General features: G+C 39.1%; 1 protein-coding gene across 10 annotated transcripts in view; it reads left to right on the top strand.

The window, feature by feature from the left end:
- LOC101015186 (ankyrin repeat and SOCS box protein 3) overlaps positions 1 to 23094 on the top strand; it is a 196253-nt gene that overhangs the window by 136331 nt on the left and 36828 nt on the right. For all 10 annotated transcript variants that reach the window (XM_031655147.1, XM_017947524.3, XM_017947525.3 and 7 more), the window contains 2 exons: positions 10497 to 10674; positions 12874 to 13071. In XM_031655147.1, the coding sequence (XP_031511007.1) occupies positions 10497 to 10674; positions 12874 to 13071 (376 nt within the window). The remainder of the gene's footprint in view (positions 1 to 10496; positions 10675 to 12873; positions 13072 to 23094) is intronic.

The following is a 23094-nucleotide window of genomic DNA, read 5'->3' as shown; positions in this document are numbered from 1 at the left end:
CAGAGTAGGAAGTAAAAGAAACAAATATTCATTAAGTGCCAATTTAAGGCATCTGTTATAATGAGTCTATAAATCTTACAGTTAAGAGGAATCACCAGAATAATCTCTTCAAACATAATCGTTTTTAGATTAAGATTCCAGACCATGAATGTTTAAGTGCCTTTTCAAAGATCTAGACTCTTGTTTCCTGGCAGAATCAGGGCTTGGACCCAGGCCTTCTGACTTCTGATCTTCCTTCTACTACATCATACTTTCCAAAGGACTATCCTAATTCAGTTTATGACTTGCAGTCCCATAAGTTTCAATTATTAGTGTTTAGGCCGGGTACGGTGGCTCACGTCTGTAATCCCAGCACTTTGGGAGGCTGAGGCGGGCAGATTGCCTGAGGTCAGGAGCTTGAGACCATCCTGGCCAACATGGTGAAACCTTGTCTCTACTGAAAATATAAAAATTAGCCAGGTGTGGTGGCACACACCTGTCCTTGCTACTGGGGAGCCTGAGGCAGGAGAATTGCTTGAACCCATGAGGCGGAGGTTGTAGTGAGCCAAGATCACAACACCGCACTCCAGTCTGGGCGACAGAGTGAGACTCCGTCTCAAAAAAAAAAAAAAGAAAAAAAAAATATGTGTGTGTGTGTGTGTGTGGTGTGTGTGTATATATGTGTGTGTGTGTGTGTGTGTGTGTATATATATATATGTTTAGTTAATATTTAGATTAAATAGGCAAGGTGCAGTGGCTCATGCCTGTAATCCCAGCACTTTGGGAGGCCAAGGCGGGCGGATTGCCTGAGCTCAGGAGTTTGCAGCCAGCCTGGGCAACATGGTGAAACCCTGTCTCTATTAAAACACAAAAAATTAGCCAGGTGTTGCGGTGTGCACCTGTAGTCCCAGCTACTTAGGAGGCTGAGGCAGGAGAATTGCTTAAACCCAGTAGGTGGAGGTTGCAGCGAGCCTAGATCTCGTGACTGCACTCCAGCCTGGGTGACAGAGTGAGACTCCGTCCCCCCCCCAAAAAATTTTTTTTTAAATTAAATAGATTAAACTGCACCTTAATGTCTCTCCTCATGTCAGGTCTGTTATCTTGTCGCCTGGAGCTCTGAGCTCCTGTTTTGTTTTGCTTTGTTCTTTTTATTTCTTTTCTCTGAATTGTTCTAAATAATCAGTTGAAAAGGTATGTAGGTATGTTTATCATGTAACCATACATGTTTCCAACCCCCAGTACTTTCCTTTCAGTGACTTGTCTGTCATTTTTCCAACTTTTTCACCAGTGGTCTTTAAAGAAATTGGTTCCTTATTCTTTCTGATACTTTGAAATTGTCACTCACAATAACGCATTGATTAAAAAAAAAAGTTAAGATTTCTTTCTTGACTTAGTCCCTTTTCAGTTATAGTGTTTACTTCTTTCTGAAACTGACAGTGGGTAAAACATCTCCCTCATATAAATCATGAAGGTTCTAGTTTCTAGCATTTGGAATTTCTGAAGGATCTATAGACTCTTTAATTTACCATTTGTGTTCTATGTAGTTTTTGTGTACATAAAACTTTGGTCTATTCAAGGTGCATTTATGGGATATTCTTTTAAATAGAAGATAGTTCTTTCCCTCTTGATGGTGATCTTTCCACCAAGATGTATTCTAGAAATTTAAAAAACTCTCATGGTCATGTAACAACATCATATTTAGCATATTTAATACATTATTTGCCAACAAGAAAAGTTTGGGGATGACTGCTATTTTCACAATCTTCACAAAAACTGAGGTCAGGTTTTAAAAATCTTTATGCAATGATGTATACATAATTTAATTAGATTTATGATTTTATTTTATTTTTTATAATTTCAACTTTTATTTCAGATTCAGAGGGTACACATGCAGGTTTGTTACATAGGTGTATTGCATGATGCTGATGCTGAGGTTTGGGATATGAGTGATCTCATCCCCTAGATAGTGGGCATAGTACCCAACAGTTAGCTTTTGAGCCCTTGCCCTGTTCCCTGCCTCCCTTCTCTATTAGTCCCCAGTATCTGTTGTTGCTATCTTTATGTCCACGAGTACCCAGTGTTTAGCCTCCACTTGTAAGTGAGAACATGCAGTATTTGGTTTTCTGTTAATTTGTTAATTCACTTAGAATAATGGCCTCCAGCTGCATCCATGTTGCTAAAGGGACATGATTTTATTCTTTTCTATGACTGCGTAGTATTCTGTGGTGTATATCTACTGTGTTTTCTTTATCCAATCCACCAGGTATCCATTGATGGGCACCTAGGTTGATTCCATGTCTTTGCTATTGTGAGTGGTGCTGTGATGAACGTGCAAGTGCATGTGTATTTTTGGTAGAATGATTTATTTTCTTTTGGATATATACCCAGTGATAAATTGCTGGGTCGAATGGTAGTTTTGATTTAAGCTATTTGAGAAATTTCCAAACTGCTTTCCACTATGGCTGAACTAATTTACATTCCCACCAACAATGTATAAGTGTTCCCCTTTGTCTTCAACCTCTCTAGCATCTGTTGTTTTTTGACTTTTTAGTAATAGCCATTCTGACTGGTATGAGGTTATGTCTCATTGTGGTTTTGATTTGCATTTCTCTGGTGATTGGTGATGTTGAGCAATTCTTCATGTGTTTGTTGGATGCTCATATGTCTTCTTTTGAGAAGTGTCTTTTCACGTCTTTTGCCCAATTTTTTTTTTTTTTTGACATGGAGTGTCACTCTATCACCCAGGCTGGAGTACAGTGGCACTATCTCTGCTCGCTGCAACCTCTGCCTCCTGGGTTCAAGCGATTCTCCTGCTTCAGCCTCCCAAGTAGCTGGGACTACAGGCATGTGCCACCATGCCTGGCTAATTTTTTGTATTTTTAGTACAGACAGGGTTTGTCCGTGTTAACCAGGATGGTCTTGGTCTCCTGACCTCGTGATCCACCCGCCTTGGCCTCCAAAGTGCTGGGATTACAGGCGTGAGCCAGTGTGCTCAGTTCTTTTGCCCAGTTTTTACTGGGATTGTTTTTTGCTTGTTGAATTGTTTAATTTCCTTATAGATTCTAGATATTAGACAAAGTTAGGATAAAGACCTTTGTCTAATGTCCAGAATCTTTAAAGATACATAGTTAGCAAATATTTTCTCCTATTCTGTGGATTGTCTGTGGATTCTGTTGTTTTACAGAAGCTAAAGAGCTTAATTAATCTAAAGAGATTAATTAGGTCCCACTTATCAATTTTTGTTTTTGTTGCAATTGCTTTTGAGAACTTAGTCATAAGTTCTTTCTCAGGGCCAATGTCCAGAACGGTGTTTTCTCTTTTTTTTCTAACTAGGATTTTTATAGTTTGAGGTCTTACGTTTTAATATTTAATCCATCTTGAGTTGATTTTTGTATATGGTGAAAGGTAGGGGTCCAGTTTCATTCTTCTGCATATAGCTAGCCACCTATCCTAGCACCATTTATTGAATAAGGAGTCTCTAACTCATTGCTTATTTTTGTCAACTTTGTCAAAGATCAGATGGCTGTAGGTGCGTGGCTGTATTTCTGGATTCTCTATTTTATTCCATTGATCTGTGTGTCTGTTTTTGTACCAGGACTATGCTGTTTTGGTTACCTTAGCCTTAAAGTATAGTTTGAAATTGAGTAATGTGATGCCTCCAGCTTTATTCTTTTTGCTTAGGATTGCTTTGGCTATTTGTGCCATTTTTTGGTTCCATATGAATTTAAGAACATTTTTTTTCTGATTCTGTGAAAAATGGTGTTGGTAGTTTGACAGGAATAGCATTGAAGCATAAAAATGACACAATAGAATTCAGGGACTTGGGGAAAGGATGGGAAGGGGGTGAGGGATAAAAGATCACAAACTGGTCACAGTGTATACTGCTTGGGTGATGAGGTGAATCTCACAGATCACCACTAAAGAACTTTCTGAGGTAACCAGACACCACCTGTTCCCCAATAAGTTATGGAAATAAAAAATAAAAACCAAAGACTCTGACATTTAACAGGGGAAAAAATAAAAAAAGGAATAGTGTTGAATCTATAGGTTGCCTTGGGCAGCATGGGTATTTTAAAAAATGATAATTGATTTTTGCAATCCATAAGCATGGATTTTCCATTTGTTGGTGTCATCTGTGATTTCTTTCAGTAGTATTTTGTAGTTCTCCTTGTAGAGATCTCTCACCTCCTTGGTAAGATGTATTCCTAGGTTTTTAATTTTTTTTTTTTTTTTTGGTGGCTATTGTAAATGGAGTTGCATTCTTGATTTGTCTGTCAGCTTGAACATTATTGATGTATAGAAATGCTGCTGATTTTATACATTGATTTTGTAACCTGAAATTTTACTGAAGTTGTTTATCAGCTTCAGGAGCCTTTTTGTGGAGTCTTTAGGGTTTTCTTGGTATGGAATCATATTGTCAAAGAAGAGAGATTGTTTGACTTCTTTTCCTATTTGGATGCCTTTTATTTCTTTCTCTTGCCTGATTGTTCTGGCAAGGACTTCCAGTACTATGTTGAATAGGAGTGGTGAGAGTTGGTATCCTTGTCTTCTTCCAGTTCTCAGGGAGAATGCTTCCAGCTTTTGCCTCTTCAGTATGATATTGGCTGTGGGTTTGTCATAGATGATTCTTATTATTTTGAGATATGTTCCTTCAATGCCTAGTTTGTTGAGGGTTTTGTTTATTTATCATGAATAATGAAGGCTATTCTCACATCTATTGAGGTGATCATGTAGTTTTTAATTTTCTTTATGTGGTGAATCCCAATTATTCATTTGCATATATGGAACCAACGTTGCATCTCAACAATGAAGCCTACTTGATCATGATGCATTAACTTTTTGATGTGTTGTGGGATTCGATTTGCTAGTGTTTTGTTGAGGATTTTTGTGTCTATGTTCATCAGGGATATTGGCCTGTACTTTTCTTTCTTCATTGTGTCTTTTCCAGGTTTTGGTATTAGGACGATGCTGGCTTTGTAGAACAACTTAGGGAGGAATTCCTCCTCCTTAATTTTTGAGAATGGTTTCAGTAGAATTGGTACTAGAATTCTTCTTTGTATATCTGGTAGAATTCAGCTGTGAATTCATCTGGTCCAGGACTTTTTGGTTGGTAGGTTATTTTTGTTTTATTATTATGGATTCAGTTTTGGAACTTGATGTTGGTCTATTTCAATTTCTTTCTGATTCAGTCTTGGGAGATTGTGTAGTTTATCCATTTCCTCTAGATTTTCTAGTTTGTGTGCATTGAGGTGTTCATAATAGTCTCTGAGGATCTTATGTATTTCTGTAGAATCTATTGTAATGTCAACTTTGTTGTTTCAGATTGTGCTTATTTGGATCTTCACTCTTTTTTTTTCTTTGTTAATCTAGCTAGTAGTCTATCAATTTTGTTTAACCTTTCAAAGAGCCAACTTTTGGTTTCATTGATCCTTTGTGTGGATTTTTGGGTCTCAATTTCATTCAATTCCACTCTGATTTTAATTATTTTTTTTTCTTCTGCTAGCTTTGGGGTTAGTTTGTTCTGGTTTTTCTTGTTCTTCTAAGTGTGATATTGGATCATTAATTTGAGATCTTTCTGAGTTAGATGTTTAGCATTATAAACTTCTTAACACTTTTTGCTGCATTTTAATATGTTTTGTGTCTGTTTTTATTTATTTCAAAGAATTTTTTGATTTCTGTCATAATTTTATTGTTTACTTAAAAGCTATACAAGAGCAAGTTTGTTTGTTTGTGAGACAGAGTCTCGCTCTGTCGCCCGGCTGGAGTTCAGTGGCACCATCTCGGCTCACTGTAACCTCCGCCTCTTGGGTTCAAGCAATTCTCCTGCCTCAGCCTCTTGAGTAACTGGGACTAGAGGCGCACACCACCACGCCTGTCTAATTTTTTTTTGTTTTTTTGTAGTTTAGTAGAGATGGGGTTTCACCACATTGCCCAGGTTGGTCTCGAACTCCTGAGCTTAGGCAGTCTGCCCGCCTTGGCCTCCCAAAGTGCTAGGATTATAGGCGTGAGCCACCGCGCCCAACCAAGAGCAAGTTAATTTCTATGTAATTGTGTGGTTTTGGAAGATCTTCTTGGTATTGATTTCTGTTTTTATTCTACTGTGTTCTGGGAGTATGGTTGGTATAATTCAGTTTATTTGTTTATTTATTTATTTATTTATTTGGAGACAGGGTCTTGCTCTGTACCCAGACTAGAGTGCAGTGGCATTATCTCAGCTCACTGCAACCTCTGCCTCCTGGTTCAGGTGATTCTCCTGCCTCAGCCTCCTGAGTACCTGGGATTACAGGCACGCACCACTGTGGCCAAACTAATTTTTTGTGTTTTTAGTAGAGATGGGGTTTCACCATGTTGGCCAATCTGGTCGCGAACTCCTGACCTTCAAGTGATCCACCTGCCTCGGCCTCACAAATGAATCAGGTTTTTAAAATTTATTGAGATGTGCTTTTTGGCCAAGCATGTGGACCATCTTGGAGTATGTTCTGTGTGCTGTTGAGAAGAATATATATTCTGTGGTTGATGAGTGGAGTGTTCTGTAGATATGTATTAGGTCCAATTGGTCAAATGTTGAATTTATACCCAGAATTTGTGTTTTAATTTTCTGTCTTAATGATCTATCTAATGCTGTCAATGGGATGTTGAAATCTCCCAATATTATTACTATCTCCATAGATCTCTAAGAGCTTGTTTTATGAAACTGGATGCTTTGGCGTTGGGTGTGTGTATATTTAGAATTGTTAAGTCTTGTTGAATCGAACCCTTTATCATTATGTAATTACCTTCTTTGTCCTTTTGTACTGTCATTGGTTTTTTATATATAATTTTTTCTTTGTTTTTTTAAATAGAAATGGGGTCTCACTGTGTTGCTGTGAACCCCAAATATCTGAGACAGATCTCAGTCAATTTAGGAAGTTTATTTTGCCAACGTTAAGGGCACGTGCCTGTGACACACCCTCAGGAGGTCCTGACAACATGTGCCCAAAGTGGTTGGGGCACAACTAGGTTTTATACATTTTAGGGAGGCATGAGACATCAATCAATATATATAAGATATGCATTGTTCTCTCTGGAAAAGCAGGACAACGCAAAGTGGGGAGAGTATGTCCAGGTCGTAGGTAGGTAAGAGACAAATGGTTGCCTTTTTTTTTTTTTTTTGAGTTTCTAATTAGGCTTTCCAAAGGAGGCACTCAGATATGCGCTTATCCTAGTGAGCAGAGGGATGACTTTGAATTCTGTCTGTCCTTCATCCACAGGGAAATTCCTTGTGAGGGAGGTATGTAACTTTTTTCTAATCTTAGTAGCTATCTTTTAGGAGTAGAATAGGAGGCAGGGTTGCACTAAGCATTTCCCAGCTTGACTTTTCCCTTTGGCTTAGTGATTGTGGGGTTCCAAGATTTATTTTCCTTTCACGTTGCCCTGTCTGGTCTTGAACTCCTGAGCTCAAGCGATCCTCCTACCTTGTAAGAGTTAAAGAAAGGGGAAAGAGACACATAGGATGGCTTGGCAGTTAAGGACAGGTTTACTTTAGGGAAAACCTGAGAAGGGCTTCTGGCAGATTTTTTTTTGTTCAGGAGTGCTTTCTCTTACAGACTGAGTACATCAGTATATATTGGTTTTAGGGTGAGGGGGCTTATCACAAGCTTGGAATATTTATGTGTGGGGGAGAAGTTTATGGTGAAGTTGGAATGTCTCTTGGCGAAGGGGGGGTTATCTTGGGGTTGACATCTTTCCAGCAGGAAGGGGGTTATCTCAGGGCTGGCATCTTCCCAGCCAGAGTGGGGTGGCTAGCATGTCTCTGGTCGCTGAGGAGTTTGGAATGTTTCTCGTTGGAGATGTTTTTTTGGTTTACGGTCATGCTGACCTTAGCCATTTAGGCTGATGCCCTTTGGATTTAGGCAGTTTTTGATTAAGGTGAATTGGAAAATAACAGTGCTTGTGCAAGATGGGGATATTCCTGCTCTGTCACAGTTCGGCCTCTCAAAGCTCTGGGATTATAGTTGTGAGCCACTGTACCTGGCCCTGTTGTTTGATTTAAAGTCTGTTTTATCTGACATAAGAATGGTGACCCCTTGTCAGGTGCAGTGGCTCACACCTGTAATCCCAGCACTTTGGGGGGCCGAGGTGGATGGATCACAAGAACAAGAGATCAAGACCATCCTGGCCAACATGGTGAAACCCCGTCTCTATCTACCAAAAATACAAAAATTAGCTGGGCGTGTGGTGTGCGCCTGTAGTCCCAGCTACTCAGGAGGCTGAGGCAGGAGAATTGCTTGAACCCAGGAGGTAGAGGTTGCAGTAAGCCGAGATCGCACCATTGCACTCCAGCCTGGTGACAGAGCAAGACTCCATCTCAAAAATGGAAGGGGAAGGGGAAGGGGAAGGGAGACCCCTGACCTTTTTTGTTTTCCATTTGCTTGCTTTTTCCAACCCTTTACTTTGAGCCTGTAGATATTTTTACATGTGAGACGTGTCTCTTGAAGGCAGCAGATGAATGAGTCTTTTTTCTTTCTTTCTTTCTTTCTTTTTAATCCAAATTGCAACTCTGTACCTTTTAAGCAGGATGTTTAGTAAAAGGCGAAAGATTTATATATTTTGAAGAGACCCTTTACATTCAAGGTTAATGTTGATAGGTGAGGTTTTGATCCTATTATTAAATTGGTAGATGGTTGCTTTGCCATGTCTGTTGCATGGCTGCATTATGGGGTCTTTGGGCTATGTTCTTCAGTGTGTTTTTGTGGTATCAGTGTTCTTTCATTTCCATGTTTAGAAGTCCTTTAAGGATCTCTGCTAAGGCTGATCTAGTGGTAACAAATTATCTTAGTGCTTGCTTGTCTGTAAAATATTTTATTTCTCCTTCATTTGTGAAGCTTAGTTTGGTAGAATATGAAATTCTTGGTTGTAGTGTCCTTTCTTTAAGAATGCTGAAAATAGACCCCCCATCTCTCTTGCCTTGTAAGGTTTCCACTGAGAAGTCCACTGTTCCTTTTGTATGGGATCTAACTTTTTTCTCTAGCTGCTTTTAAGATTTTTTCTTTAGCGTTAACCTTCAACAGTCTGGTGTCTATATGCCATGGTGATGTTCATGTTCACAGGGAGTTCTCTGGATTGCTTCTATCTGGATATCTTCCTCTCTGGCAAGATTAGGGAAATTTTCTTAAATTACGTCCTCAAATATGTTTTCCAGATCATTTACTTTTTCTCCTTCTCTCTCAGGAATACCAATAATTCATACATTTGCTTGCTTTACATTATCAAATATTTCTCAAAACCTTCTTCATTAAAAAAAAAATACTTTTTAGTCTGACTGAGTTAGTTTGAAAGACTGATCTTCAAGCTCCAAAATTCTTTCTTCTGCTTGATCCAGTCTATTAATAAAACTTAGTTATATTTTGAAATTCCTTAAGTGAATTTTTCAATTCCAGAAGCTCTGATTGATTCCTTTTTAAAATGTTTATCTTAAGATGTCTTCATTTCCTGAGTTGCTTTAGAAGTTTCTTTGTGTTTATTTTCAACCTTGTCTGGATCTTGTTGCGCTTCCTTGCAATCCTTGCTTTGAATTCTTTATCTGTCATTTCTGAGTTTCCATTTGGGTCAGGAGCCATTGTGGGAACATGACTGTGATCCCTCAGTGGTGTCACTACATTTAGATTTTTCACAAATCCAAAATTCTTGGGATAGTTCCTTTTCATCTGGAGACATTCACACTTCTAATTTTTGTAATTATTTTAATGCGGGCGGGATTTTTTCTTTTTCTTTCTTTCACTATAATGTTGTTGTTTTTCCCTTTCACATTTGTGATTTTAAATATCAACTCAGAAACCTGTTGAAAGAGACCCTTTTTCTCTGATTTTAGGTATTATTTATTATGCAGTGGTTATGAAGAAAGAAATGTAATAGAGAGTATAGTCAATACTAGTTTAAGGTGTAGCTCCCATATATGTCATATTTACTGATAATTTATCATAAATCTTAGCCTGAATCAATTATCTTTTTGAACATTTGTCAGAAATATTATCCATGTTTGATAGTTTGCATTTTTTCTTTTTAAATATTTACTTATTGGGCCCCAGAATGCTTGTTGGAGGAGGGATTGGAATGAAATGTATCCTTCATTGAACAGGATTTTTGTTTTAGCTTAAAAATGAATTCTAAGATATGAATCACTTGTTTTCTTGCTGACATAAAAGCAAAACCTTTTTATTTTTGATAGAGACAGGGTCTTACTGTGTTGCCCAGGCTGGTCTCAAACATGTGGCCTCAAGCAGTCCTCTCGCCACAGCCTCCTAAATTGCTGGGATTCCAGGCATGAGCTACCCTGTCAGTTTAGCAAAGACAATTTAAATGATTACCAAGAAGTTAGCAAAGTAAATATGTTTATTTAACAACATCCAACATCCAGTGATGAGGGAAAAGCTTATTGTGCTATAAAACCCTTTTGTGGTAGTTCCTTTGAAATTTATGTTGATTTTTTTTTTTTTTAAATATGAGGATTATCTGTTAAATGGTTTATTTTGTATTAGGTGCAAATGTCAATTGTCAAGCCTTGGACAAAGCTACTCCCTTGTTCATTGCTGCTCAAGAGGGACACACAAAATGTGTGGAGCTTTTGCTCTCCAGTGGGGCAGATCCTGATCTTTACTGTAATGAGGACAATTGGCAGTTACCTATTCATGCAGCTGCACAAATGGGCCATACAAAGTAAGTGTTAAAACAGAAAATAAGCGTCGTCTCTTAATCAAAAGCTAATAAGGAATAAATCTGGGCTAGACCCTTCACCTCTAAGCAAAATTCTCTTCCTTACCAATCTGCTGGGTGAATAGATCTACCCCTAATCTGTCCCTCGTGCTGTCTTTTGCTCCTACTAGTCCTGGACTTTGATATTGTGAGGCAGAGTTGCTAGAGACTGGGTAGGCTCGGGGACTTTCTCAGGGTATTGACTCTTCCCATTGATTTCTCTAGTAATGGCTATATCCACCACCTCCTCCTCCCTAGTTTTATCCCAGGCATCTTTTTAGGCATCAATCTGATGAGGCCATCCGTGTTACCTCTTTGACCCCGGAAAGCTTTTGATTTTGTGATGCCTGTTGAAGTGTATGCTAAGTAGTCCTCCCTGTCTTAAACCCTTTGACTGAACTTTTCTTGATCTAACTTCAAATTAGAGAGAGAGTAAATGGGGGTTCCAGGAATCTTAGAAGCTATATCCTGTGAGAATATGGCTGTCTATCTTAAATTGATAGTCAATAATTTTTAGAAATATATGTTTAGAATCTTTACAGCCATAATTCTACAATAATACTTTTTATAGCTGTTGTTAGTATTATCTGATTTAAAAAGTAATAGTAAAATATTCATTACTTAATTTAGTTTGTTTACGTAGTAGGAAAACAGATTCTGGAATTTGGTCATTGTGCCACTAGGTGACACAATACTTTACTATTTCATTAATATTTGTAAGCATGTTTATGTCTTGTGGGAGAGTATAATTTTTCCAGCCTATTTAAAAAACTTAAACACATTAAATTTAAGAGACATTAGACTATTTTAACAAAATGCTTAGATTTAAAAATTTGATATTTTCCCCAATTCTTGATCATTTATTTAAACATAAGTGTTAGATATTATACTCTGAGCTTTAAATGATACCAAAAGTCTCTTGGGCATTTGTTCTCAATTTTGAGAATTCTCATTGTCACTAATGATTTTCTTTATAGCCTACTTCAAAGGTAGCCCCTTTTGTGAATTAAGTTCTACTTAAATGTTATCTTAGACATACATTACATGAGGAAAAGTTACAAAGAGAAATTTACTGTTATAAAAATACTTCAGAGTAGCCCTGTCTGTCTTTTCCTAGAAAGAGGGAATTTCCTGGCTTTGTTATACAGTTTTATTTTTAATTTTAGAAGGGTGGAATAGTCCTTTTTTCTTTCCAGTTGACTGCCAGAGGTAAGTTTACAAATAACCTAAGAACTTTTGTTTTAATTATTTTCTGAGAACTTTCTCTTCCTAGGAACCAGCTTCTTTATAAGTCTGCCTCCATAATTTAATAAGCTCACTTTTTTTCCTTTCCTTTTCTTTTTTTTTTGAGACAGAGTCTCGCTCTGTCGCCCAGGCTGGAGTGCAGTGGTGCGATCTCGGCTCACTGCAAGCTCCGCCTCCCGGGTTCACGCCATTCTCCTGCCTCAGCCTCCTGAGTAGCTGGGACTACAGGCGCCCGCCACCGCGCCCGGCTAATTTTTTGTGTTTTTAGTAGAGACGGGGTTTCACCGTGGTCTCGATCTCCTGACCTTGTAATCCGCCCGCCTCGGCCTCCCAAAGTGCTGGGATTACAGGTGTGAGCCACCGCGCCTGGCCTTTTTTTCCAGATAATAGAATATTTTAGCAGAAATTATAATTTCTTCCTGATGAAAATATTAGTCTTAATTTCATGTCAATTATCATCTTTACAAATTTTTACTAATTGGACAAGAAAAACTAATTGGTACTTTAAGAAGGAAAATAGTGCATTTTCTTGATGCTAGTTTATACTTAGAAGAATGATGTTTTAAATAATTTATTAGACCCTAAAATATCTAACATAACATTTGAATTTTGGGGAATAAGGTGGTGCCAGTAAGGTAATAAAATTAAAAGAGCACCTTTTCTGTTTACATATAGGGACGTTAATTTTGTTTCACATGTATTTAAAGACCTTTATATTAAGTGATAATAAGTGTAACATTTTAGAGTAAATATATAACATGTAATAGTTTAACGTTGTTGGTAGAAGGTACACCCTAGACAGAAATATTTCTTTAAATGAATCAGTTGGTAATTCTGAAAAAATTGTGCTTTAGAAATGTTGCCTACACTTATGCACTTATAAAAACACTAAATTCTCCTGAATTTGTGTATTTATAGAATCTTGGACTTATTAATACCACTTACTAACCGGGCCTGTGACACTGAGCTAAACAAAGTAAGCCCTGTTTACTCAGCAGTGTTTGGGGGACATGAAGATTGCCTAGAAATATTACTCCGGAATGGCTACAGCCCAGACGCCCAGGCGTGCCTTGTCTTTGGATTCAGTTCTCCCGTGTGCATGGCTTTCCAAAAGGAGTATGTATATTTGCTATGTTTTTATTTTTATTCTTTTTTGCTGTATGGAGATATGTTTTGAAGTGACTTTCTTTCACAGTGAAACTTAGTATCTCTGTTAGTGCTAAATTGCTATCTTGGAACACAAATAGGAAAAAACGGATCCTTCAGTCAAGCTGTAGCACAAATGAGGTGATAATATCAGATTGTTTTCCTTCCTTCTTTGGATCTGGATTACATTTTTAGTGCAGCAATTTTAGGAAATACAATTTAAGTAGATGCAGAAATTCACTGATATTTTTGGTCTTCAAAACAATTCCAGAATTAAAAATGGGACTTTATCAAGTAAGGCAGTGACTGTTTCAGGTCATTTACCATTTCAAATTTATAAGATATGAGCCTAAAAATAAAACTTTAGTTTTATAGAAAGTATTGTGTTTCTAATGTATTTGATGCGTAGCATTAAAAAAAATTTTTTTTTGAGACAGGGTCTCACTCTGTGGCCCAGGCTGGAGTGCAGTGGCACCATCTTGACTCACTGCATCCTCCACATCCCAGGCTCAAGTGATCCTTCTACCTCAGCCTCCAGAGTAGCTGGGTCTACAGGCGTACACCAACACTCCCAGCGAATGTTTTTATTTTTAGTAGAGATGAAGTTTCTCCATGTTGCCCAGGCTGGTCTTGAACTCCTGGGCTCAAGCAGTTCACTTGCCTTGGCCTCCCAAAATGCTAGGAGTACAGGCGCGAGCTACCATGCCTGGCTGTATATTATTTTTTGATGCGAGTCTGAATAGTTAAGTTTTTAAAAGCCCCCAAATTAATTATTTTTCTAAACTGTCATAATTCTGTGAAATACAGTAAGTGAAGAATTACTGCTGCCTTGTTAGTGTCTGGTCAGTAACTTTGTCTGTAACACTCTTACGGTTTTAAAACACTGAGAATAAAGCCATGTGTAAGAAAAGCCATATTGAGTAATAGCTGATCATCTAGTAATGGGATAAGTTGTGAAGATAGATGCTATTGTGTTTAATGACACAGAAGAGGTTGCAGGCATACCTCAAATTGTACTGGCCTTCTTCAATTCACTATTATGGATCTCTATTTAATTTAAGTAGTTATCAAGAAATTATTTACTAAGCTTTTCAGCCTTTACTGTCTCTTAATATTTGCCGTGTAAAATTAGTAGTTCACTATATTTGTTTGAAGTTTAAGCTTATACATTTTAGTAGAGACAGGGTTTCATCAGGCTGGTCTCAAACTCCTGGCCTCAAGTGATCTGTCTGCCTCCAGCCTCCCAAAGTGATGGGATTATAGGTGTGAGCCACCCCACCTGGCCTCTTAAACTTACACATTTTAGTTTGAATATTTGGGTTTTGGTTAATCTGAGTATCTGGGACCCACTTTATGCATAACTTTCATGATCTCATAGGATTTTCTTGTGTGCCCCATTAAGTTTTGTCTTTTTAAAGAGAAGAGCTGTAATTACTTTAGTTGACCTTCAGTGAGATTGCACTGATGACTTTTATTTGCCCTTTTCTATCCCAAATCTTAACGCCATTACAGAGCTGAACATTTCTTATTAGACCAGAATATAACAATTTTGGATTGCGCGCACGTGTGCGTGTGCATGTGTACGTGTGTGTGTGTATTCAGTACGATGATGGTCTTTTTTGGCCTTCATCTTATCTTTTGGATGAACAATGTGTTTGCTTCTTACGATCACAGCAGCTAAGCTCATGCCTCATTACCTTATAAGTGTAGTTTGAATTAAACCATATAATGTAGTACCCCTGTTAACCCTGAAACACCTTAAAATTAATGATATTCCTTGGGAGCTGCGCAGTATGTTTCATGCCATCTATAGGTTCAGATAAATGAAATTAGGTAGGAAAGATCTTAAATAGGTTTTTAGATTTTCCAAGATTAGCTGAAATTTTAGGGGGGCAGACCCTTTTTTCTCCTTAGATTTCTACAAAATCAGTCAATAACACTAATTGACCATTTTGTTATATAGAGAGCACTAAATAGATCCTGTTAAACTTACTGAGGAAGCTGAAACATAGACACTATCCTTTGAGAATTTAAAACCTAATGGGGAAAATAGTATTTAGTGGCATTTGCTTCACTATCTTCTGCTATCTTTGGCAAAGAAGCGTTTTTAATGTATTTTTTTGTATTTTTTATAGACTCATAGAAGGGAAGGTTCCTATTTTTTTTCTGCTGTGTCTGGGATAACTGCAAATATGAACTATTATCTCATTCTTGAGTAGTGATATAAATGATTTTTTTCTTTTCCTTTCACAAGTACTCCAAAGTTGTATTTTTAAGGAACTCCACAGTTTGGTTTGCTTTTTATGTCTCAGTTACTCTGTAGAATTTTTTTCTGTGTCAACTTCAGTGATGCTAAGTTCTTAACATGCTGTGTAGCCTACGTGGAGTGATTCCACTACAGCCTGTTTCTTTCTCTTTCACTAATGACTACAAAAAACTGTGGTCAAAATTCAAAACAAAACTACCTGAGGACTCTCAAAGGGACAAAAGCAGATAGATTATGAAAGAGAGTGGTAACTTGATGAAGAGATCCACATGAAAATGAATTTTCCAGTTTCCTTTTCCTCTTTTTTTTTTTTTTTTTTTTTGAGACAGTCTCGCTGTGTTGCCCAGACTGGAGTACAGTGGTGTGATCTGGGCTCACTGCAACCTCCATCTCCCAGGTTCAAGTGATTATCCTGTCTCAGCCACCCAAGTACCTGGGATTATAGGCAAGTGCCACCATGCTCAGCTACTTTTTGTATTTTAAAAGAGATGGGGTTTTACCATGTTGGCCAGGCTGGTCTTAAACTTCTGACCTCAAGTGATCTGCCCGCCTTGGCCTCCCAAAGTGCTGGCATGAGCCACTGTGCCTGGCCTCCTTTTTCTTTTGCTTTGTTGCCCTGAGGGCCAACCCTGAACTGGAACTGAGTAGCACCAGTGGCACCAGCAGCTAAAATCAGTCAGTAACATTAATTGTCCAATTGTTTAATATAGAGAGCACTAAACAGATCCTATTAAACTTACTGAGAAAGCTGAAACACAGACACGATAGAAAGCCTGTTTTTCTGGTCAGAGGAATCAGGTAAATGGAACCCTATGGGCCAGAGAATGGTAGGGGAGTCTTGGAGAAGAGAGAGCTTGGAGAAGTGGATACCCTAATTCGGCATATGAATTTGCATATTCCCGACTTACCCCAAGCTTTAAATGCACAAGACAGACCCAAATTGTTTTTTATTTTGTTTTCTTTTTGAGACAGGATCTCATTCTGTTGCCCAGAACAGAGTGCGGTGACATGATCATGACTCACTGCAGCCTTAACTTTCCTGGACTCAGGTAAATATCCTGCCTCAGCCTCTTGAGTAGCTGGGACGACAGTTGTGCGCCACCGTGCCTGGATTTTTTTTGTTGTTGTTTTGTTTTTTTTGTAGAGACAGGGTTTGCCGTGTTGCCTAGGCTGGTCTTAAACTCCGAGCTCAAGTGATCTGCCTGCCTTAGCCTCTCAAAGTGCTGGGATTGCAGGCATGAGCCACGGCACCCAGCCAACCCAAAATGTTGAAAGTAAGATTTGAACTATCATCAGAGTCTCAGGCTAGACCCTGAGTGGCACATTCATGGGTCCAGGCTTAAAGCAGGAAAGCAGAGGCTTTTGAGAGCTGAACTGACATTAGAACCACTGTGTAAGGTGAAACAGAAATTGCAGTTTGAACCCAACTAGGTTATATGCTTGCTGAAATAAACAAACGAAAAAACTAGTGTTCTTCAAAGGATTATAACGAGACCCAGGACTCAGAATTTATATAGCATGCAAATGTTAATTCACAATGTCCAGGAGGCAACCTAAAATTATTTGGCATATGAAGAACTGATAAAACATGACTAAATCTCATGGTTTGAAAAAGCAATTAATAGAAGCCAGTGCTGAGATGGTACAGATGTTAGAAATATCAGATGCTTGAAAGCAGCTCTTACAACAGTGCTTCATGAGGCTAACATACTGGAAAAAATGAAAAGGTAGAAATTCTCAGCTGAGAATTAGAAACTATAAAAAAACTAAAAAATACAATAATCTGAAATAAAAAAATTTACTACATGTACACCATAGCAGAATGAAAGTTATAGGAAAGAGTAAATTAACTTAAAAGTAAACCAGTAGAAATTATTAACACAGGATAAGACATGCTCTCTGGCAGCTGGAGTGTGCAGGCTGGCCTGGCACAACCATGCAGCTTCTGGAGTTTCTGTTGGTTAGAAATTCAGGAATAGCTTGGTGGGCAGTTCTGGCTTGGACGTTTCTCTTATAGTTGCATTAAATATTAGTTGAAGCTACAGTCATTAGCAAACTTGACAGGAGCCAGAGGATCAACTTCCACAGAGGCTTACTGACATGGATCACTCATATGGCTGGGTGTTGGCAGGAAACCTTGGTTTCTCTCTATAAAAGCCTCTCCACAGGACAGCTGGAATATCCTCATGGCATGGTAGCAGATTCCCTCAGAGGAAGAGATCCAAGAGAGAACAAGACAGAAGTCATAGTGACCTGGTTCATTGAAATTATGGCTGTCACCTCCACAGATCACATACACAAGCCCTGATTCAATATGGAAAGACTGTACAAAAGCACAAATATGAGGAGGAGAGGATCATTGGGAGCAATCTTGGAGGCTAGCTGTCTCACACATTATCTCTGAAATTGCTATTTTTTTATTTTGAAAATTTTTTTTTTTTTTAGACGGAGTCTCACTCTGTCGCCCAGGCTGGAGTGCAGTGGCCGGATCTCAGCTCACTGCAAGCTCCGCCTCCCGGGTTTATGCTATTCTCCTGCCTCAGCCTCCCGAGTAGCTGGGACTATAGGCGCCCGCCACCTCGCCTGGCTAGATTTTTTGTATTTTTTTTAGTAGAGACGGGGTTTCACCGTGTTAGCCAGGATGGTATCGATCTCCTGACCTCGTGATCCGCCCGTCTCGGCCTCCCAAAGTGCTGGGATTACAGGCTTGAGCCACCGCACCTGGCCTTATTTTGAAATTTTTAAACATACATAAAAGTAGAGAGATTGGTACAATGAACTCCCATAGACCCATCATTCATACTCAGTAGTGATCAAGGAAATGAATGCCATCATTTTATTCTTTGCAAATATCCCTGAGAAACACATGCTCTTCCCACCTCCAGCCTTCATCCAAACATCTTTTACTAACTTTCTTTAAATTTCAGTGTTCCAGGCTCTCTCCTTCTCCCCTCTTTCTAGTATGTTTATGGGGTAGAGGCAAGACCATTACAAAGAAAGAAGGCCCTTTATGCTGGGCATCTAGGCTCTTTCAAACATCTTGTGAAACCTAGGCAGAGTCTCCCAAGCCTCTGCTCTTACACTCTGCACCCACAGGCTTAACACCATGACCATGAAGAAGCCACCATTATGACTTGCACCCTCTGAAGCAGTGGCCTGAGCTGTACCTGGGCCCCTTTGAGCCATGGCAGAAGCAGCTAGGATGCAGGGGCTAGTGTCCCAAGGCCGTGGAGCAGTGGGGCACTGGGCCTGGCCCATGAAACAATTCAGTCCTCCTAGGCCTCTGGGCCTGTGATGGGTGAGGCTGCTGGGAAGATCTCTGAAATGCCTTTGAGGCCTTCCACCACCCCCTGGTGGTTTTTGCTATTAGCACTTGGCTCCTTTTTACTTAACGCAGATTTCCGAAGTCTGCTTGAATTCCTTCCCTGAAAATAGGCTTTTCTTTTCTACTATTTGCCAGGCTGCAACTTTTCCAAACTTTTATACTCTGCTTCTCCTTTAAATGTAAGTTCCAACATTAGGTTATTTCTTTGCTGATGCATATGAGCATAGGTTCTTACAAGCAGACAGGCTACCTCTTGAACACTTTACTGCTTCGAAGTTTCTTCCACCAGATACCCTAAATCATCACTCTCAAGTTCAAAGTTCTACAGATCTCCAGAGCAGGGGCACAATGCGTCCAGGTTCTTTGCTAAGGCATAACAAAAATGACCTTTGCTCTAGTTCCCAGTAAGCTCTGCTTTTCCATCTGAGACCTTGTCAGCCCAGCCTTTACTATTATTCACTATCACCACTTTGGTGACAGTCATTTAACCAGTCTCCAGGGAGTTCCAAACTTTCGCTCATCTTTCTGTGTTCTTCTGAGCCCTCCAAACTCTTCCACCCTCTTGCCCATTACCCAGTTCCCAAGTTGTTTCCACATTTTTAGGTGTCTTTATAGCAGTGCCCTACTCTTCAGTCCCAATTTTCTGTATTAGTTCGTTCTTGCATTGCTATAAAGAAATATACCTGAGACTGGGTAATTTATAAAGAAAAAGGTTTAATTGGCTCACAGTTCCACAGGTTATACAGGAACCATGATGTTGGTGTCTGCTCAGCTTTTGGAGACACCTCAGGAAACATAATCATGGCAGAAGGTGAAGTGAGAGCAGGCCACTTCTTACACGGCAGGAGCAAGAGAGTGAGTGTGGGAGGTGCCACATACTTTTAAACAGCCAGATCTCACAAGAACTCACTACTGTGAGGACACTACTGAGAGGGATGGTGCTAAACCATTTATGAGAAACCCATCCCCATGATCCAGTCACCTCCCACCAAGCCCCACCTTCAACCCTGGGGATTACAATTCATCATGAGATTTGGGTGGGGGCACAGATCCAAACCACTTCAGTAGATCTAGGGTGGGACCTGATGTTCTGCATTTCTTTCTTTTTCTTTTCTTTCTTCCTTTTTTTTTTTTGAGACAAGAGTCTCACTCTATCACCCAGGCTGGAGTACAGTGACACCATCTCGACTCACTGCAACCACCACCTCCCGGGTTTACGCATTTCTCATGCGTCAGCCTCCTGAATAGCTGGGATTACAGGTATGTGCCACCATACCTGGCTAATTTTTGTATTTTTAATAGAGATGGGGTTTCACCATGTTGGCCAGGCTGGTCTCAACTCCTAAGCTCAAGTGATCTGCCCCCCTCAGCCTCTCAAAAGTGTTGGGATTACAGGCGTGAGCCACTGTGCCCAGCATACTCTGCATTTCTTTCTTTCTTTCTTTCTTTTTTTTGAGACGAAGTCTTGCTCTGTCACCCAGGTTGGAGTGCAGTGATGCGATCTTGGCTCACTGCAAGCTCTGCCTCCTGGGTTCACACCATTCTCCCACCTCAGCCTCCCGAGTAGCTGGGACTACAGGTGCCCACCATCACGTCTGGCTAATTTTGTTTTTGTGTTTTTAGTACAGACGGGGTTTCACCATGGTTTCACCATGTTAGCCAGGATGGTCTTGAACTCTTGACCTCAAGTGATCTGCCGGCTTCGGCCTCCCAGAAGTGCTGGGATTACAGGCGTGAACCACCGTGCCCAGGCCATATTCTGCATTTCTAATAAGCTAACAAGGTGGTGCCAATGCTGCTGATCCACAGACCACACTGTGAGTAGCAAGAGTGTAGAGCTGTGCTGCCCAGATTGGTAGCCACCAGCCACATGTGGCTATTTAAATTAATTAAAATTAAGTAGCATTATAAATTACTTCTTCAGTTTCCCTAGCCACCCTTCAAGTGCTCCAGAATCATGTGTGGCTAGCTACCCTACCGAATAGTACATCATCACAGAAAGTTCCGCTGCATGGCGGTGGTATAGAAATTGACTCATAGTAACTCTCCCACAGCTACTTTTTAGACCAGAACAATTATTTATTCACAGCAAAAGAAGACCTGGGCAGGGTAAACAGCAATAGGTTACTTATAGTATTTATTTCCTCTTTCCGGAACGGACAACCCAGTGTTCCCAAAGACAATATGGAAGGTTGTTTGGTTAGCTCAGCACCTGAGCAAAAGAGGTTGGATATGTTTACCAGATTGTGAGAATGGATGAATTGCTTTTCTTCACACTAGAAGTATATTTTTCTTAATAACTAGTATTGGGCATAAGAATCAGGGCTGAGAATGCTGGGGGAAGACATCCTATTAAGAAACTGCCTTTTGGCCGGGTGCGGTGACTCATGCATGTAATCCCAGCACTTTGGGAGGGCGAGGCGGGCGAACCACGAGATCAAGAGATCGAGACCATTCTGGCTAACATGCTGAAACCCTGTCTCTACTAAAAATGCAAAAAGTTAGTCGGGCATGGAGGCACGCTCCTGTAGTCCCAGCTACTCAGGAGGCTGAGCCAGGAGAATGGCATGAACCCGGGAGGTGGAGCTTGCAGTGAGCCGAGATTGCGCCACCGCACTCCAGCCTGGGCAACAGAGCAAGACTCCGTCTCAAAAAACAAAACAAAACAAAAACACAAAAGAAGCTGCCTTTTGACTCCTTTTTAAAGACATAATATTTTGTCTGTCTGTTTACATATCTGCTTTTTCATTAGACTGTAAGCTCCTTGAGAGCAGGGATTTGCCCTGGATCTGACTCCTATTAGACATTCAAAATATATTTGTGAGTTAATGAATCAATAATTATATCAGATTAGCATATTTATTATATCTTAGTCTTCTTCAGTGCCTTGTAGAGAGAGAAGGATGGAGCATGATTCTTGGGCTTGGATGAGTCACAGATGTATAGTGGCTGTGTGACTTCAGGTATTTCACTTCATTCTGCTAAATCTCATTCCATTATCTTTAAAATATGGGTAGTAATAACACTTAAGCTTGCTTTAGAAAATTATTTTGAGGATCAAATGAACTAACAGTTGTGAAATGCTTTGTAATTTATAATTATTATCTTTAAAAAACCCTAGTTTTTTGGGTGAGAGGGTCTTTGGTCTCAATGTCCATATACATACAGATCACCTTGCACAGGTGTCTGTCTTGTTCTCTCATTCTAGGGTATTGCCTGTTTGGAACATCCACTCATATTTTCAAACTGTCCCTCTCTGGCCAACTAGCTTTTGCAATTTAAAATATTTACAAATGTTTAACAAATTTAAAAGTTAAAAAAAAATTAAAGAAATTATCCACACAGAAGTACGGAAAAGAAAAAAGATTGAAGAGAAAAACAAGAGCCTCCGGGAACGAAGGTTCAATATCAACAGGTCTAACATTCATGTCATTAAAATCCAGAAGCAGAGGAGATTGGGCACAGAAAAAATATGTAAATTAATAATTGCTAAAAACTTCCTATTATTGGATAAATATATAAATTTACAGATTTAAGAAGCCTATTAAACCCAAACAGGATAAACTCACAGAAAGGCATGATCAGAAAAATCAAACTGCTATAAACCAAATGTAAAGGAGACCTAGTCTCTCCCCGGATCAAAGAAGAAAAAGAAAAACAAAAGTAAAGGGGAAGCAGTATGGTGTACAGTAGTCCTTGGTCACAGACATGAGTTAACAAACTTTGTTTTTGTTTTTGCATCTCTTAGTAATTTTGCTCCTTGAAGTGGCCATGTAGGCATAATTACAATTTTTTTGTGTATGGCTATTGAAAGGGCATATGAAGTATTTTCTTTCATGTGAGACTTGTAATTGAACCAATATATTATTTGGTCGATTTTCAGTGAGTAGTCATTGGAAAATGCTGTATTTTTAGCCTTTAAAAAATAAAGTCAAAACATCAAAATATCTGTTTTAGGAGTGTGTATTCTCTTAGTCTGTCTTTTATTTTTCATTCTAGAATTGGGCCACACCTTATTCTATAAAATAGAACATAGCAAACTTTAAGGACAAAGAGACTTAGAATTTGGTTGTGGGAATTTTGTCAAAAATATCAAGGTTCAGAATTTACCAAAGTAGGATCACAGGTCAATGTGAAATAATAGTCACTTATCTCAACTAGAGTGATAATTAAATGGCTTCAGAAGGCAAATGCAGAAAGTTATATAGTTGTAGAAAAACCTTAGTTCTTTATTAGAGAGTTTTCATAAGTAATCAAATAGAATAAGGACAACATGAAGCACAGAGAATCATCTTGATAAAATGCAGAATCTTTGTTTTTTTAGACCAGTTACCTAAAAAGTGAAGGAAAACTTTTCATTATTTCTAAAACTAAATACTACATTTTTATTATCTAATGTCTG

This window comes from Papio anubis, chromosome 14 (assembly GCF_008728515.1).
Source record: "Papio anubis isolate 15944 chromosome 14, Panubis1.0, whole genome shotgun sequence".
NCBI classification, from domain to species: domain Eukaryota; kingdom Metazoa; phylum Chordata; class Mammalia; order Primates; family Cercopithecidae; genus Papio; species Papio anubis.
Note: the sequence above shows the minus strand (reverse complement) of the source record. Positions and strands in the feature narration are given on the sequence as shown.